The following is a 14,383-nucleotide window of genomic DNA, read 5'->3' on the forward strand; positions in this document are numbered from 1 at the left end:
CTCCTTCCATTCACTTATCCCATTTTCTCATATTCTTATGCAGTTTTTTCTGTGCTGATGTACAATATCTTGTTCCTACTCCCAAGCCACCTCACTGCTTGCTAGAGAACAGCAGCATTTGTCCCAGTTGTGTTTTTTGCTAGGTGGATGGTGCTAGGCCAGCTAGAAAGGAATTCACATTACAACCACTTCTGCCAGTGGGGTGTTAATTTGGAACTCTTTGCCATGCCTGCTGCCTGAAAGAAAAACATTAAAAAAAAAAAAAATTAAAAAATAACTCTTTTCAGTCAAACTGATCTTTTCTCTGTCAGAGAAATTAGAGCAGGGGGAGTTGCACAAAAGCTTTTTCATCAAGCTATACAACTTCAGATAAATACAAACCTTGGGAAACTTGTGGATGACTTCCACACCATCTGACTGTGATAAACTAACAGAACCACGTTTCTCTTGAAGTTCTCTCTACTTTTAACACTTACCAAAGGTTTGAGAGTTTAATTCCTGAAGCTGTACTTTTGTGTTTCAAGCATGCTACAAAGCAATGCCTCTGACCATTTACCGCAAGCATTTGAGATGTGCTACTCAGCTTTATCAGTTTGTGCAACTACTAAATTGCCTGCTTGGCCACCATCTCTCCAACCTTACCCACACACAATCTTATTCCGGCAGTTTAACATGAGGAGCACGACTGTGCTGCGATGCACCTCAACCAAGCACCCAATTGCACTTTCCATCATGAGCTGTTTATTTTATGTTAACCGTACTAGTCTACAACACGAAGTATTTTTAAGTGTCCCTGTGATGACTGAATAAAAAAATAGCAACATGAGATAGCCATGTAATGAATTGTTTCCATGCCTTTTAAAGGCACCTTTCTGGAAAACTGGCGTACCCTTTTTTTAAATTTTCCTTTCAAGCCGTAGGTGCCTCTCCTCTGAAACCAGGGATGCTGGAGCTCTTACCGAGCAGGACCCCTCTGAAAGACCACAGAGCTGGTGTGACCTCGCACCAACCCTCCACTTGCCACCTCCCGCCCCCTTGGGCGCGGCCTCTGCCCAACGGGATGGCCGGCCGGGCGGACTGACTGACGGAACCTTTAGGATCCCGAGCCCGACCTTCGCACACCGCCGAGCGAGCACCCGGGCTGCTCCGCAGAGCTGCGTATGATGGCGAAAGTCAGTCGGAAGCGGTTAAAAAAAAAAAAGAATAGAAAAAATAAACTAAGAACCCCCAGGCCGCGACCGCGCCTCCGGCAGCCGCCGGGCAACGGCCGCGAGGAACCCCCGCACCGCCCCCGCTCTCCCGGCGGCTCCCCCGGCAGCCGCTCCCCAGCCAATGGGGAGAGGGTTCGGCGGGAGCGCTGACGTCCTGCGCCACGCCGCCCCGCCCCATCCCGACGGGTGCCGGACGCAGCCGGAGACTCCCGAGCTCCCCCCACGGCTCCGCCGCCCTTGTTCTTCGGGCGGGGACTCGCTTCCTTTCCCGACTCCCCCCTTCCCACCCTCCTCCTCCTCCCAGTCAAGATGGAGGACAGCGGTTGCTGCGGCCACCGGCAGCACGGCGGCTAGCGCAGCTGCTGCGCCTCCGGCTCGCTCCTCGCTCCCTCAAAAAAAAAAAAAAAGGAGAAGGCTGGAAACGCTCTGTGTTCCTCCGCCCACCGGCTGCTGGCTGCGCGGACTGCTGGCCCTCCCCATGCCGTCGTCGTCGCCGTCCTCCTCCTCCTCCCGCGATTGTCTGCGCTCCGGCTGCCGCCCGCCCGCCCGCCCTGACTCCCTGCATGCACACGCCGCCTCCTAGGTGGCTGCGGGGGGTGAGCGCTCCCGGAGCTGCCATTCCGCACATACCTTCATGTCCCTGCGCTCGCTGTGGCCGCCCGCCGCCGCCCCGCATCGCTCGCCTGCTCCGGCTGCCGCCCTAACGGCCGCTCCTGCCCGGAGGTGAAGCCGGGACGCGCGGAGGGGGCGGCGGGGTTGGCGGTGGGTCTCGCCCGGAGGAGCCGCCGCCGCCACACGCAGCAGCCATGAGCAGCGCCGCTACCGCCACCTCCGCCGCCGCCGCCACCACGGCCGGCAGCGGCGCGGGGGAAGGGGCCGAGGAGGCGGCCAAGGACTCGGCGGACATCGCGGCGTTCTTCCGATCCGGTGAGTGTGGCCCCGTCCCGGGATGGGCTGTGGGGGAGGAAAGGGCAGCGGCGAGCCCGCGCTGGAAGTGGCTGCGAAAGGTGGAGGGAAGCGATGCCTTCCTGCGGGAGGGAGAGGGCCAGGGCAGCCGGCTTTGTCAGGTGGCCTCGCGGAAGACTCGCCCTCCCTTTGCCGGCGGGGCCGTCTCGGCAGTGCCCGACCGTGCGGGGCGCCGCCGCTCTTCCTTGGGGACGCGGCGGTGCGGGGCCCGGCCCGCCTAGGGGCGGCCTGGCCGGGCGGCAGTGGGGGAAGAAAGCCGAGCTCCCTCGTCCCGTGCCGGCCGGCAGCGGGGCTTCGTCTCGGGCCCGGCAACTTGCGGGAGCTGCTGCGGGCGGGACGCCACCCTTGCCGGCAGAAGCGCGGCGTGAAAACGGGTGCGGCGGGCGGCCCGACCGGGGCGGGTGCGGTGGCTGGTGCTGCCCCGCGGCGGTGTGACCGGTGACAGGTGCGACTCTCCCTCCGATGCTGGCCCGATAATGGGCGTGTTACCGGGATCGGGCGGCACCACCTGGCGCCGGGCGAACCCTGTGCCCGCGAAAATGTCCCGTCGTGGGCTGCGCCGCGGGACCCGGGCGGCAGAGGCGACGCGCGTCCGGGCAGCCCTCGGTGTCGGAGGGGCGGGGAGGGTGAGCGGGGGCAGGAGAGCGGCGCGCTGCAGGGCTGCGGGGAGCAGGCTGCACTAGTCGGGGTCGCCCGAGAAGGCAGGGATGACACCGCTATAAAAGGCAACGCGCCTCTGGCCGCACTCCGCCGGTGTCGTGCTGCTGGGTGGCGACCGAGGGTAGGGGCGGGAGAGGGCAGCGTTCACAGAGGGTGCTTATAGCGGGAAGGAGAAGAAAAAGACAAAAAACCCAAGTCCACGTTAAGGGGTGTCCAAGGCCGGGCAGCAGCGTTTCTCGGGCGCTACCGAGCAGGGAAGCCAGTCTCTGCGCGGAGGCTCGGGAGGGGCAGGGGGGGAGCCTGTTGACAGGCTGCCGGGATAAAAAAAAAATGGAGGCCGCCTTCTCCCTCGGTGTTTACTCTTGACACGCAACCGGGCGGGAAGGGCGACCATCCCCGCCAGCGAGACGTTGTCCCCCGGGGAATGGCGGCGGGGACGGAGGGCAGGGCTGCCCGGGCCGCACGAACCGCCGGCGGTGGGGACGGAGCCCTGCCGGCAGCCTGGGCGGCGGCGGCGAAGCCTCCCTCCGGTGCCGGCTGCCCTCCCCCGAGCTCCGGCAGCTCCTCCCATCCCTCCCTCCTTCCCTCCGCTCTGCCGGCGGCTCCGCGCCCCCCCGGGAACCCCCCGGGCGGGGCAGCAAGGCAGGGGTGGGCACTTGGTCCGTTTGGGTGCCTAAAAAGTAGCGTCGAGCACGGAAAATGCAGACTCACCGCTGGACAGATGAGGGGGACTGCCGATTTCGTGTGTAGAAAATACTAACGATGGCGATAGTAATAATGATAAAAGCTGTGTTAATTGGGTTTTTAAGGAAAGTCCGCGAGGGAAGTGGGAAACGGCGTAACCAGTGCTGTTTGCGGTTGGTGCTTGCAGCTGAATGTGTTTGATTTAATGAGGATGAAGGAGGAGGTGTGATTTGCAGCAGGCATCCCTGAAGCAGGGTTCAGAGCTGCGTTTGCTTGAGCAGACGGTCCAAACAGGGGGCTGCTACCCCTCTGAAGGGCCTTATGTTCCCTCGGCAACCTGTTTCACGTGACAGCAATGATTGTGAAACTCCTTGTCGAGTCAAGATGCTGGCCTTGGTGGGTTTTGTCGTGGAAGGACTGAGCTTTGTCGTTCTCAGGAAAATATCCCATTGAAAGCAAAATGATGGATTACAACAGTAGGTTTACAGTCTGTCTAGTGTAGTTACAAATGGGTACATGTGTAGTAACCTTGCTGTTCTGGAAGACCCTGCCAGCTGTATTAATAGTCAACTTCCACTTTTATGTGTGGGTAGAGGGATGACACAGAGTTGATAAGCTTGTAAGTGGTGCAGGGATGACTTCTGATACCGATAACTTCTGATAACAGGGAAGTTGCAATGAGCTTAGTCTTGCAGCAACTGAAAATCTTAAAGCAGTAGAAGGGCATGTCAAATGCTTATCAAAAAACTCTTAGAGCATATTTAACAACTGACATTCTCATTTCCGTATTTAAATGTGGAGGTTATCTGCTTCAGCCTGGGCTGTGACATACACTGGAAAATGTTCTGGCATCTCTTGTGGGTGCTTGGTATTGGGAACATCTCTTCACACCCTGCCTCTGTACATGATCTACTCTTTTATAAGGAAAGGATCTATTACGAGATCTCTGGTGCTTCTCTTTGTTTAAACAGGAGGCACACTTTTTTTTTTTTTTTTTTTTCCCAGTGAAATACAATGGACACAGCTATCATTGAACAAGAAAAAAAATTTGTTTGGTGTATGTGGGAGCAGACAAAATATTTTTCTCTTCACAGTATTTACAATGACAAATGCTTCCTTTTTCCTGTTACTTGCAGAGAATCTCAGCAAAGCTGTAGCTGTTACTTAAAAGAGAAAATGAGTAAAAATGTTACAGTGTTTTCCAGGAGGAAAAATTAAAAACCATAAACCCAAAAAGCCAAAAAATGCAAACAAACAACAAAAAAATGCCTAAACAATCAGTTCTAATCTTAGATTAAATTGATCAGTTGAGTCGCCAGTGGGGTTATTTGCTTTCCTCCCGTCCTTTTGTAAGACTAAGCCTGAAGTAGAATTAAAAGAGCCTAAAGAATGGAATTTCATTATTTGGAAGATGTTTTGTTAGGATATTGAACAGCAGCTGGTTCACATCACTTGAAATGTGTACATTTCCATTTTTCACTTTGGTTATGTAAATGTAAACTCTGAGTTGTGGTGGAAATAAGTTGCAATTGAAATGTGAAGAAAGCAGCTGAACTGGAAGTGAGGTGGTAGTATGAAAATATTAAGATTGTGTGTCTTGAATTTCAGTGAGGAATCCCTTTATTGGAATTGGAAGAAATTGAGGCAGCTTGCTTTCTGTTATCCATTTGGTATCTAAAACTCATTATTTGAAGTTGAAAAGACAAGAACACCTTGTTAGATCTGTCACCTTCTTTGTGGCAGGATTAGGAGTAAAACTGTTAAGCAGCAGAGCTGGGTGCCAAGCAAAGTGATTACATTTTGACAGAGAAAACACAGTGGTAGTAGGAAGTGCCTTTCTGTCCTATATGTAAATTGAAGATTAGAGATGACTGTCTAAACTGACAGAAGGGATATATTTTGAGCTGAAGATGTATAGACAAGCATCCCTTTTTTCTTACTAAAGTTCACTGGTGTGACTTGAAAGGACTAATAAAATCTCTTAGAATTACGGAAGGACTATTACTGCAGGAAAACCCAGCGGCACAGGGTATAAGTGGCCTGGAAGAAGGGTGTTAATGTTAAGTACACAACATCTATTCTGTATGACAAGTTATTAAGATAAAACTTTTCAAAATGTATTATAAGTTTCAACTTCAAATTGTATGTAGTAGGAAGGGCTGAAAATGGCTAATAAGAGCAAAGTTGAATTTGAGGGACTGCCATCAGGCTTGGAGGGCAGTAACCATACAGAGGTTTTGTTTGATTGTTCTTTTGTTGTTTTTGTTGCTTATATCTTTGTAAGTTTGAGCCCTCAATATTTTGAGAAGGGAACCGTCAACTGACATCTTTAGCATGCAAGAATGAAGGCTGTCAGGTTTAAATCGTACTGTTCTAACAGTGTCCTCCAAACCAAAAAAAATTCACTAGATGAATTTAATGAATTTTGGTTTTGAGCATGAAGAACAAAACTTTTTTCACCTAAGTAAAAGATATATTGATCATACATTTTGTAATTAAACTTACCTTTCTGGGATGATGGAGAAATCTGTGAATATCAAAGGATGCAGAGAAGGAGGCTTGTAAGTACTTCAGTGAACTCCTGGCTAGACAGTGTAGCAAGTGCCTTTATAAATGACTCTGAAAAGTCTTAGTGGGGAAAAAAAGTTATCAACTGATAACTCTTCACAGTTTGTGATTAAAGTGGATGTAGTTACTTCCTGTAAGATACATTTGATATGAGTGGCTTCTGCAAACTGTGTAGTGGCTGCATTCATGGATGGACAAACTGTACAGTTTTCAAAGCCATTGAGAAGATTTGTATTGTCACCATCTGTTTATAAAAACTCTTTCTACATTTCCAGAAGTAGCACAATTTACATACTGAGCAAGGGCAGGGACCTTTTGGAGAGAAATAATTGTTTGAAAAAAACAAAGGAAAAACAAGAGGCCCTGGAAGTCTTGTCACTAGCGTGAATAATTACCCAAGCTTTGCCAGGTCAAATCGAAATATAACTGTTAATCATACTTCATCACTTGATCGGGTGTGGGGTTATGTGGAGGATTTTTCCATCTAAAAATGAATCTATGCCAAGTGACAGCAGCCCTTTCTTAGGAGGAGGAGTAAGTCTGTAAGGTGAATGTGGATCTAGGGGAGAGGGTGTCATGAGGTCAAGTCAGAGAACAGGCTGGTAGCCAGAATAGCTTTGAATAGCACCTGGTTCTAACATAGTACGCAAACTCTTTCCTGCTTTACATATGTGCTTTTAAATATAAGTTTAATGATATGAGAATTTAAAACTTTGTTTTGAGATATATGTAGGTGTCAAAATGTCTTAGTGAGTATTTTGGGAAAGTGAAATGCTGAAATCTTATTGTAGTTGAAGACATCTGCGGTATTAGTGACTTGAGATGTGGATCAGTCTGCCTTCAAGCAGTTCAGCTTATAGCAGCCTAGGCTGATGATTGCTTGAGTAGCTGAGACCATATAGGAAATATTAATGAGTATCATGAAAATATGATTGATTTTTTTTTTTTTCCCCTCTCTTAAATAATGATCATGTGGTTTGCTTAGTTTTCATGAACAATACTGAACAAATAATACTGTAAACACCAAAAGATATATTCTGAAATTTGCTATTTCAAGAGCTTACTTCATCCTGATCATATTGGTTTATATACTGTTGCTTTGCTTGCTTGCATTAGTGTCCTGTGTGATAGTGACCTGGAAAGTTGGCTGCCTGTAGTGGACAACATTAAAAATACTACTGTAGTAGAGAAAGACTCCTAGGAAGAGGGGAAGAAAAGGGAGAAGGATGGGAAATGTTACATGGAAAAGAAAAAAACAAGCATACTATTAAAAAGCAACATTTTTTTTATGGATCCTACTATTAAAAAACACATCAGCTTTTAGATCATGGGCAAAATAGTTTTCATATTAGGCATCAAACATGAAAAACAAGTCAAATTTCAGCTTAAATCCATGAAGCAGAACACGCAGTGTATAAAGTTAAGATATTGACTTTCTAAGAAGGTTCATCCATCTCCTGCTGATGTGTAGTAGCCAACTTCCAGAGAACATAATCAGAGCTGTGGCTGTATGGCTTACTTATAGTGGCAGCTGGAGTAGCCACAGAGTAGTGGCAAATGTCTAACAAAAATAATCTTAACAGTGAAACCAAAAATGAAATGTTGGCTGGTGGTTCCCAGTACCCACATGATATCTCCATGCTGTCCTCTGCAAGTATTAATTCTCGGGCCCATGACTGGCAGGAGCTGAAGTGTGTTTGGGGGGTTTTAAGGAGTGGTGAGCATGCAGAGAATGTGAAGTATGAAGCAAGTTGACCATTCTTTCATGCAGCTTAAAGTGGTAACAGCAAAAAACACAACAAAAAACTTAAGGTGGTGTGTTGGCTTTTGAAGAATGTTACTTCGTCCTCTGAGTTGCTTTAGTCAGAGAGAAGGTTGCAAAAAATGTTGCTGTCACTAGTATTGGTTGACCTGGGCTGAAAAGGAGTCCTCTTATGAAGTTCTGAATCCAGCTCCGGCAGTACCCATTTTAATAAGATGGTTGAAGTGTATGTATTGAAAAACACCATAGATAAATATCAAATCTTGATGGCTGCTGATATGCAATTAGCAGAACAAAAATAACTACAGAAACAATGAAGTTACAGTGGAGAACTTACTCTGGGAATAGCGTTGTTGGAGTGATGTTTCCTAGAACAATGAAGACAAGGACAGAGGGCTGCAGTGTGAAATGCAGCAGTTTTTGTGCAACTTGGCTTAGTGTGGAACAACCAGGCTTCTCAGGGGATGGTGAAGGATGGAGAAAGTTAGAGGTTAGGGTGTGTTTGAAAATAGGTGGAGGCAGAAGTCATGAATATTTATAAGAGGGACTGAGAATTGCTTGTAGCATCTGCAATAGCTGACAGTTGATAAACTAAATGCACATTTGGAGTGGAAGGTAAATGGGAGTTAGAGAGAAGCCAGGCCTGTCCTTGAGAGGAGTATGTTTGAGCTGGTGTGAAGTGCTGATGTGCTCAGGAAGGAGCTGACAGAGGTAGGAGGAGACTTGGTGTAGCTGAGGCTTTAATTAATTATGGAGCTTGGTCACCTTGTAGACAAGGTGGGTAGTAAATATTTTTTAAATAAGTGGTTTCTCTCCAGTTAAATGTGTCCCACAGCTATGTGGTAGAGACAAGTATGAAGTTTCAACCTGAAATGTCATATGGCTTCCAAAAGCTTTTCCTTATAAGATGACCATCTAGGTAAAAAAAAAAAAAAAAAAACTGAATAAGGACTGGAAAAACTTTCCCTACCCCAATATGAAGAGAAAATATTGATATTGCTCTCCTCTTTTTCAATTACAAATTAAAAAAAAAAAAATCTAGTGCCAACAAATGGGTCTGTTTAGATGCAGACTATTAGATCAGTTATTAATAAGGTGAAACTGCACTGTCATTTTGGTCTGCAGCTTGAAGGGGGAGGTGAAATTGCTGGAATAGCTGTTTGTGGTCAGCAAAATTGTTAAAATAGGAAAGACATTGAAACTTTGGAAATGAGCTAGTGGTTGAGGGTTTTTCTTCTGAAAGTGGGTGATGATTTTAATGAGAACAAAAGAAACTAGTTTTTCTGCTTGATGATCTTGAGAACCAAGTCTAATATTAAAAAAAAAAAAAAAAAAAAAATCAAAACCAAACAAACCAAAAAGGCTACCGGTTAAAATAAAGAAAAATATTGAAGGTCATAGCAGGTTATTTTAAATCTAATGACTGAAATGGTTGCATGTGCTTGGTGGTTCTCCTAAATAAATTTGCTTGATTTGTATCTTTGTTTAACTTACCATTTTTCTTGGTGCAGCGAAATCAAGAAGTAGACTACTGGTGAAGTAATGCTGATGATCTGCAAAGCTGAGTCATATTCCTTCAGGAAGGATACTGCTGTTTTGAGAAAACAGATCACTTACTCAGTAGTGAGGAGGAGGAATTGAAATGACAAGGAACAACTCAACTGCTTTTAGCAGTAGACACTACAGTACATTAAAGCATCTGATTTTCAGCCTCTAGAGTAGTTTGTTACATTGATATACAAAGAGGAGGGTCATAAATGAATTGTGTCCACAAAGCTTCACCAAACTGTCTGATTGACAAGACTGCTTTAAAGGTACAAAGGTGTTTTCAGAGGCTTCTCTGCCAAGTAACTGCTCTAACTCATCTGAAACTGGATCTTTTGATCTCAGCATCTTGTGGTTGCATGGAGGAGGAGAAATGTCATTGTGTATTTGTTTAAAAAATAGGGTTGTTTCCCGAGGTTGTTGAGTTGGAGTCTTCTCAGATCATTTAGTCAAATTTGTTTCATCTTCTGTGTCACTGTTACTGCCATGCATAAGTAGCAATAGCATTGGTTAATAAGAAACACTGTAAATACTTAACAGGTTTTCCTAATGAGCAGTGCTGAACTGTGCATCTGGCTGGTACTTTGAATGTGATGTTTTGTAACCTGGACCTTACTTAAGAACTGCAATCAGTATTGCTGTTTTGAAATTATTCTGTGTGTTGCTGTGTGCGTTTGGTGGTGTTCTGTTGTTTTATTTTTTTCTATCATCCTTAAGAGAAAAAAAGGAACCTTCGCAGGGAAATGAGAAAATTCCTTAAGTTTTTTGTCTCTTAGGGCCTAAGATAAGGAAGCAAGATGTAAATGATAAGAAGAAAAGCATAGGCTTCCAACACTCAAAACATGGCAGCAGTTTGCTTTGCTTGGTATGTTTTATAGTATTTCAACTGGTAGCTCAGGTAATTCCTACAAATCTGTGCAAGGGTCAGTTTAATGTTACTGACTTGGGTTACAGAATTAGAATGTGAGGCTGAGATTCAGGACGGTTTGTTTTACCAGTATGCGCGGGGATATACAATTGCATGTATTAGTGTCAAACTAAATATTCCAGTTAGCTTAGAAAACTGAGTTTGAATGATGAATCTTTTCAACAAAAAATTGAAGAAAGTATTCTGGGTGGCAGGCGCTGAATTGGACTATTGTGAGTAGTCCCAGAGAAACTACCCAGAGCTCAGTTACTCATGTTTCCTTGTAGGCTTAGTGCATATATGAGCAGTAATAGTTATTTGTGAGGTGTCTGCAGACCGTAAACAACCAGTAGTGATTTTTGTGGTTAGCTTCATACGTAACTGTTTGGCAATTAGAGGCTGAGGGTCTAGGATCATAGTGAAGTGAGATTTCCTAAGTGCTAAAAATGATCAGGGAAATATACTGCAGCCAGTAGAGCTCACAAGGGCATGCTAACTACCTGCTTGTTTTTATCTAGTCAGTACCTCATTTTTTGCATAAAACAGTGAATTTAAATCCAAAACCTCCAGATTTTATACTGAATTCCTGCCTTTTTGTGCATCAGTGAAACCTTCCGCCTTATGAGATACTTTGTGAAGGCATTTGGTCAAAGGCTTTTAATTAAGCTTTGTGATGGTCACATAGCTGGTAAATAACTTTGAGGCTGTCAAACAATGAGAAATGTTATTGCTGATGTTTCTTGAAAAAAGAAAAGTCTCAAATGTTGAAGTCTTGAGGACTGTTTTTTTCAGAATCCAAGCAGATGTTAAATATTGGGATGAAATAAGGTGACATTTCTGAAGACTTGGCCCAGATAATAAAGGGAAGATGCATCAAGAACATCCCAAGAAGTGAATTAGAATAAATGGAGTGTTTAAATACTAAATATTACTTGGCTAATCCCTTAAGTTACACAATGGACTTTGCTGTACCCATTGCGTAGAGTTGGCTGTATGTTATTGGATATAATTTTCTACAAGCATTAAGGTAGTAAGTCTGTCATTTTCCAAAAGTTTATCATGTCACTAACCTTTGGATGTGGTGAGTTGTGCAGCATTGAGTGCACAGATGGTTTCCAAGATCATAAAAACGCTGCACCCCCTTCTAAAAAATTTAGGCTGAGGTTGAAATGTCTTGGCCTTTAGTAATTCTGGAATTAGAGGCATAGATATCAAATCAAGGTGAATTGAAATATGAGTTGACTGTATTGTCCTGTTCTACACAAAAGCTGATGGTACATAGTGTGGTTAAGATCAGACTCGAGAAGATACTAAACCCCATCTTTTGAGGCCTCTTTTTGTCTGTTACTATAGAGAAATAAAATAGGATATGATTTCTCTGCAAAAGAAACTGGACAGGCAAGTGTTTTTTTTAATTGTAAATAAATTTTTAAATACCGTTTAAAATAAAGCTTTTATCCCTGTATTCATGTATTTATTTGCTTTATTGATGTTATTTAGCAAGTCTGTTTGGGTTGCATATTGCTCTTCAGGTTGGCCCTAAAAGAATGGAAATGGGACAGTTACAGCAGTTGCTTATGCTCTTGCGTTGAGCCCCATAAAGTCTCACTTTATGTGTCTCAAGTACTTGTTTTCTGCAGTTAAGGAAAGTTGTTAGACTTGAACTTGCCATGGCTTGCAAATTTTGAAGAGGACATCAGTGCTGTGCATTGCTTGACTGACAGGACTGTGGAGCCAGGCTTCTGTAAGGACAACAAAGGCAAGCCAACTAAAATTTATTAGGACAATGGCACCTTTTCAGATGGAAAGATGAGGTCAGCCATAATGGCTTATTTAATATAAAACATCAACAAGACAATCAACAAGTTACAATATAAGTAAATAAAAATTAAAAAAAACCCCAACTTCTCCAAATGTAGTGGAAAGCTGTCTTTGGAAGGAAAACAAGGATGCTCAGTTGGACTGAATTTCTTGCCTCGGTGGTTGAGCAAAGTTACAAACCTGGACATCGTTTCTGTTCCCATTATGGGAAAATTTGACTGTCTATTGAATTATCAAGGCAGCAGAACCAAGGCAAGCCTGCTTGTAGGAAAGTGATAAAATATGGTTTGGCTATTGGCAATCTTTGCAGAGGATAGCCCTGACATGCTGTTAGCCGTCAGTGCAGAAGGAGCAATATCTTTTGTAATACAATGCAAGGACTGGAGTCAAATTTGCCTATCCTTGACTCAGAACAACTCAGTACAACTCAGCTAACAATAACCACTTGGCATGTATGTTAACTCTTTTTTTTTTAAGCTTGGAATCAGATGCATCCTTCTCCAGCCAAAGGGAAACATTTGAGAAGCTGTGACGCATTTACACAGATGAAGGAAGGAAATGTCCAAAAGAGTCAAAAGCTAAAAGTAGATCAGTTTGCTGAGTTGAACTCTGGGTGGGAATTGAAGAACTAAATATAAATCTAAATTTGAACCTTTGTGACTTGCATAACTGAGTAGTGTAACCTTTTTTTTTTTTTTTCTCTCCCATTAAACTTTATAGTGGATAACTTCAGGTGAAGACTTGTGTCAGGCCTTGTAAGGTGGCTTTCTGGTGCCTTAAATAGACAGCACTGAGAAGTCTGATCACTTACTGATGATTATTGTTATAGCACAGTTTAACTCCCTAAGTGGAATGCAGGTTTTTGTTTGTTTCTTTAAGAGCTTCTCTATGGAAATGGTATCTCCCGACTCTACTGAACAGAAGTTTTAACCTAGAAGCTATTAGAACCAATACATATGAGGTTAAGAAAAAGAGGAGTATTTTTTTCCCCACCTTCTTCAGTAAGTTTACCTCTGTCTGACCTGTATGTAAAAAGCAGTGATAACCTGAATATTGAAGAAGTGATATTTGGTTTTCCAAAAAGGTTTGCCTTCTGCCCTGACACAAACCCCGGTTTGGAAGCTATCAGCTTTCCTTTGTGGCAAAAAAAAATGTGTTTAAAATTTGTGTAATGGCAAGAGAATATTGGAAAAGCTTTATATGTGAGAGCGTTCCTAGATTACTGTCCCTAGATGATGATGATACTGCTGTGAAAATGAAGATAAGCAAATTTTATCTTTTTTTCCCTTTGCCTGGAGCAACAGGATACATTTTTGGGGGAGCTGGGGGCAACTCACACAGTACTGCTACTTAAAAACTGGGCTTTTCCCATCTGATGAAGCAGGGCCAGTGCAAGTGAATCCTTGTGGCTTAGTGTTTGCCACCTTCCAGTGAAGAGCAGTTATGTCATGATGCAATACCTAATTCTAAGCTTTGCAATGGAGAGGTGAAATACATACAGTTAGTGCTTTGACTTTGTCAGAAAAACAAATGTTATTATTAAAGTAGATGTATTTCCAAATAAATGTAATACAAAATGCTGGGTAAAAATGGTAGCATTGATTAGATCAATGTGAAGCAGTAACTATCTTCCCCTCCACCTCACAAGATAGGAGGGTTGGTTTTTTTTATATTTCATACCTTCTCTTTTCTTACTGTGTTGACTGCTGTAGAGTGTTTGCTTGGCAGATGTATAAATAGTTGTGCTCTTGTTTGCTCTTTGTTTGGTTTCCCAGAGGAGCCTGAGAATGTTTTTGCAAAGTTGTTTTGCAGATTTGGTGTCTTTGATTACTAAAATAGTATTTGTTCCAAGCAGCAGTTTATCTGTTAAAGCAATGAACAGTGTGTAGCAAAATGACCTGACTACCTACAGTCACCTGTATATATCAATGTGCAAATTTAAACTTTGTATTTATGGACTATATTGTTATATAGCAAAGCATGAGAACTGCTGGTTTTAAAAATCTTATTTTACTAGAATATGCTTTTGAAGTGTATTTGCCCATGTTGCTGTCCGCACTGTGTTAACCCACTGTTAGAAAGTTAAAGCTGTAAAAACCTTTTGAAAGACCAGTTGGCTAGCTGGGCAGCTACTTAATCTGTGATGTTTCTGCTTGTAGGCAGGTTCATGATGTAGAATCTAAGCAGGATGTGACTTGCAGTTCACGTCTGCTGAGACAACAAGAGTGAGTTCAAAGAGCAAGAAGGTGCTGCTCTCCC

General features: G+C 44.1%; 1 protein-coding gene across 1 annotated transcript in view; it reads left to right on the forward strand.

Moving 5' to 3' along the window:
- Positions 1 to 1,997: 1,997 nt before the first annotated feature.
- TRIO (trio Rho guanine nucleotide exchange factor) overlaps positions 1,998 to 14,383 on the forward strand; it is a 255,207-nt gene continuing 242,821 nt past the window's right edge. Inside the window, exon 1 of the mRNA XM_080338767.1 lies at positions 1,998 to 2,138. Within this exon, the coding sequence (XP_080194893.1) occupies positions 2,018 to 2,138 (121 nt within the window). The 5' untranslated portion in view covers positions 1,998 to 2,017. The remainder of the gene's footprint in view (positions 2,139 to 14,383) is intronic.

This window comes from Nesoenas mayeri (genome assembly GCF_963082525.1).
Source record: "Nesoenas mayeri genome assembly, chromosome: 2".
Classification (NCBI taxonomy): domain Eukaryota; kingdom Metazoa; phylum Chordata; class Aves; order Columbiformes; family Columbidae; genus Nesoenas; species Nesoenas mayeri.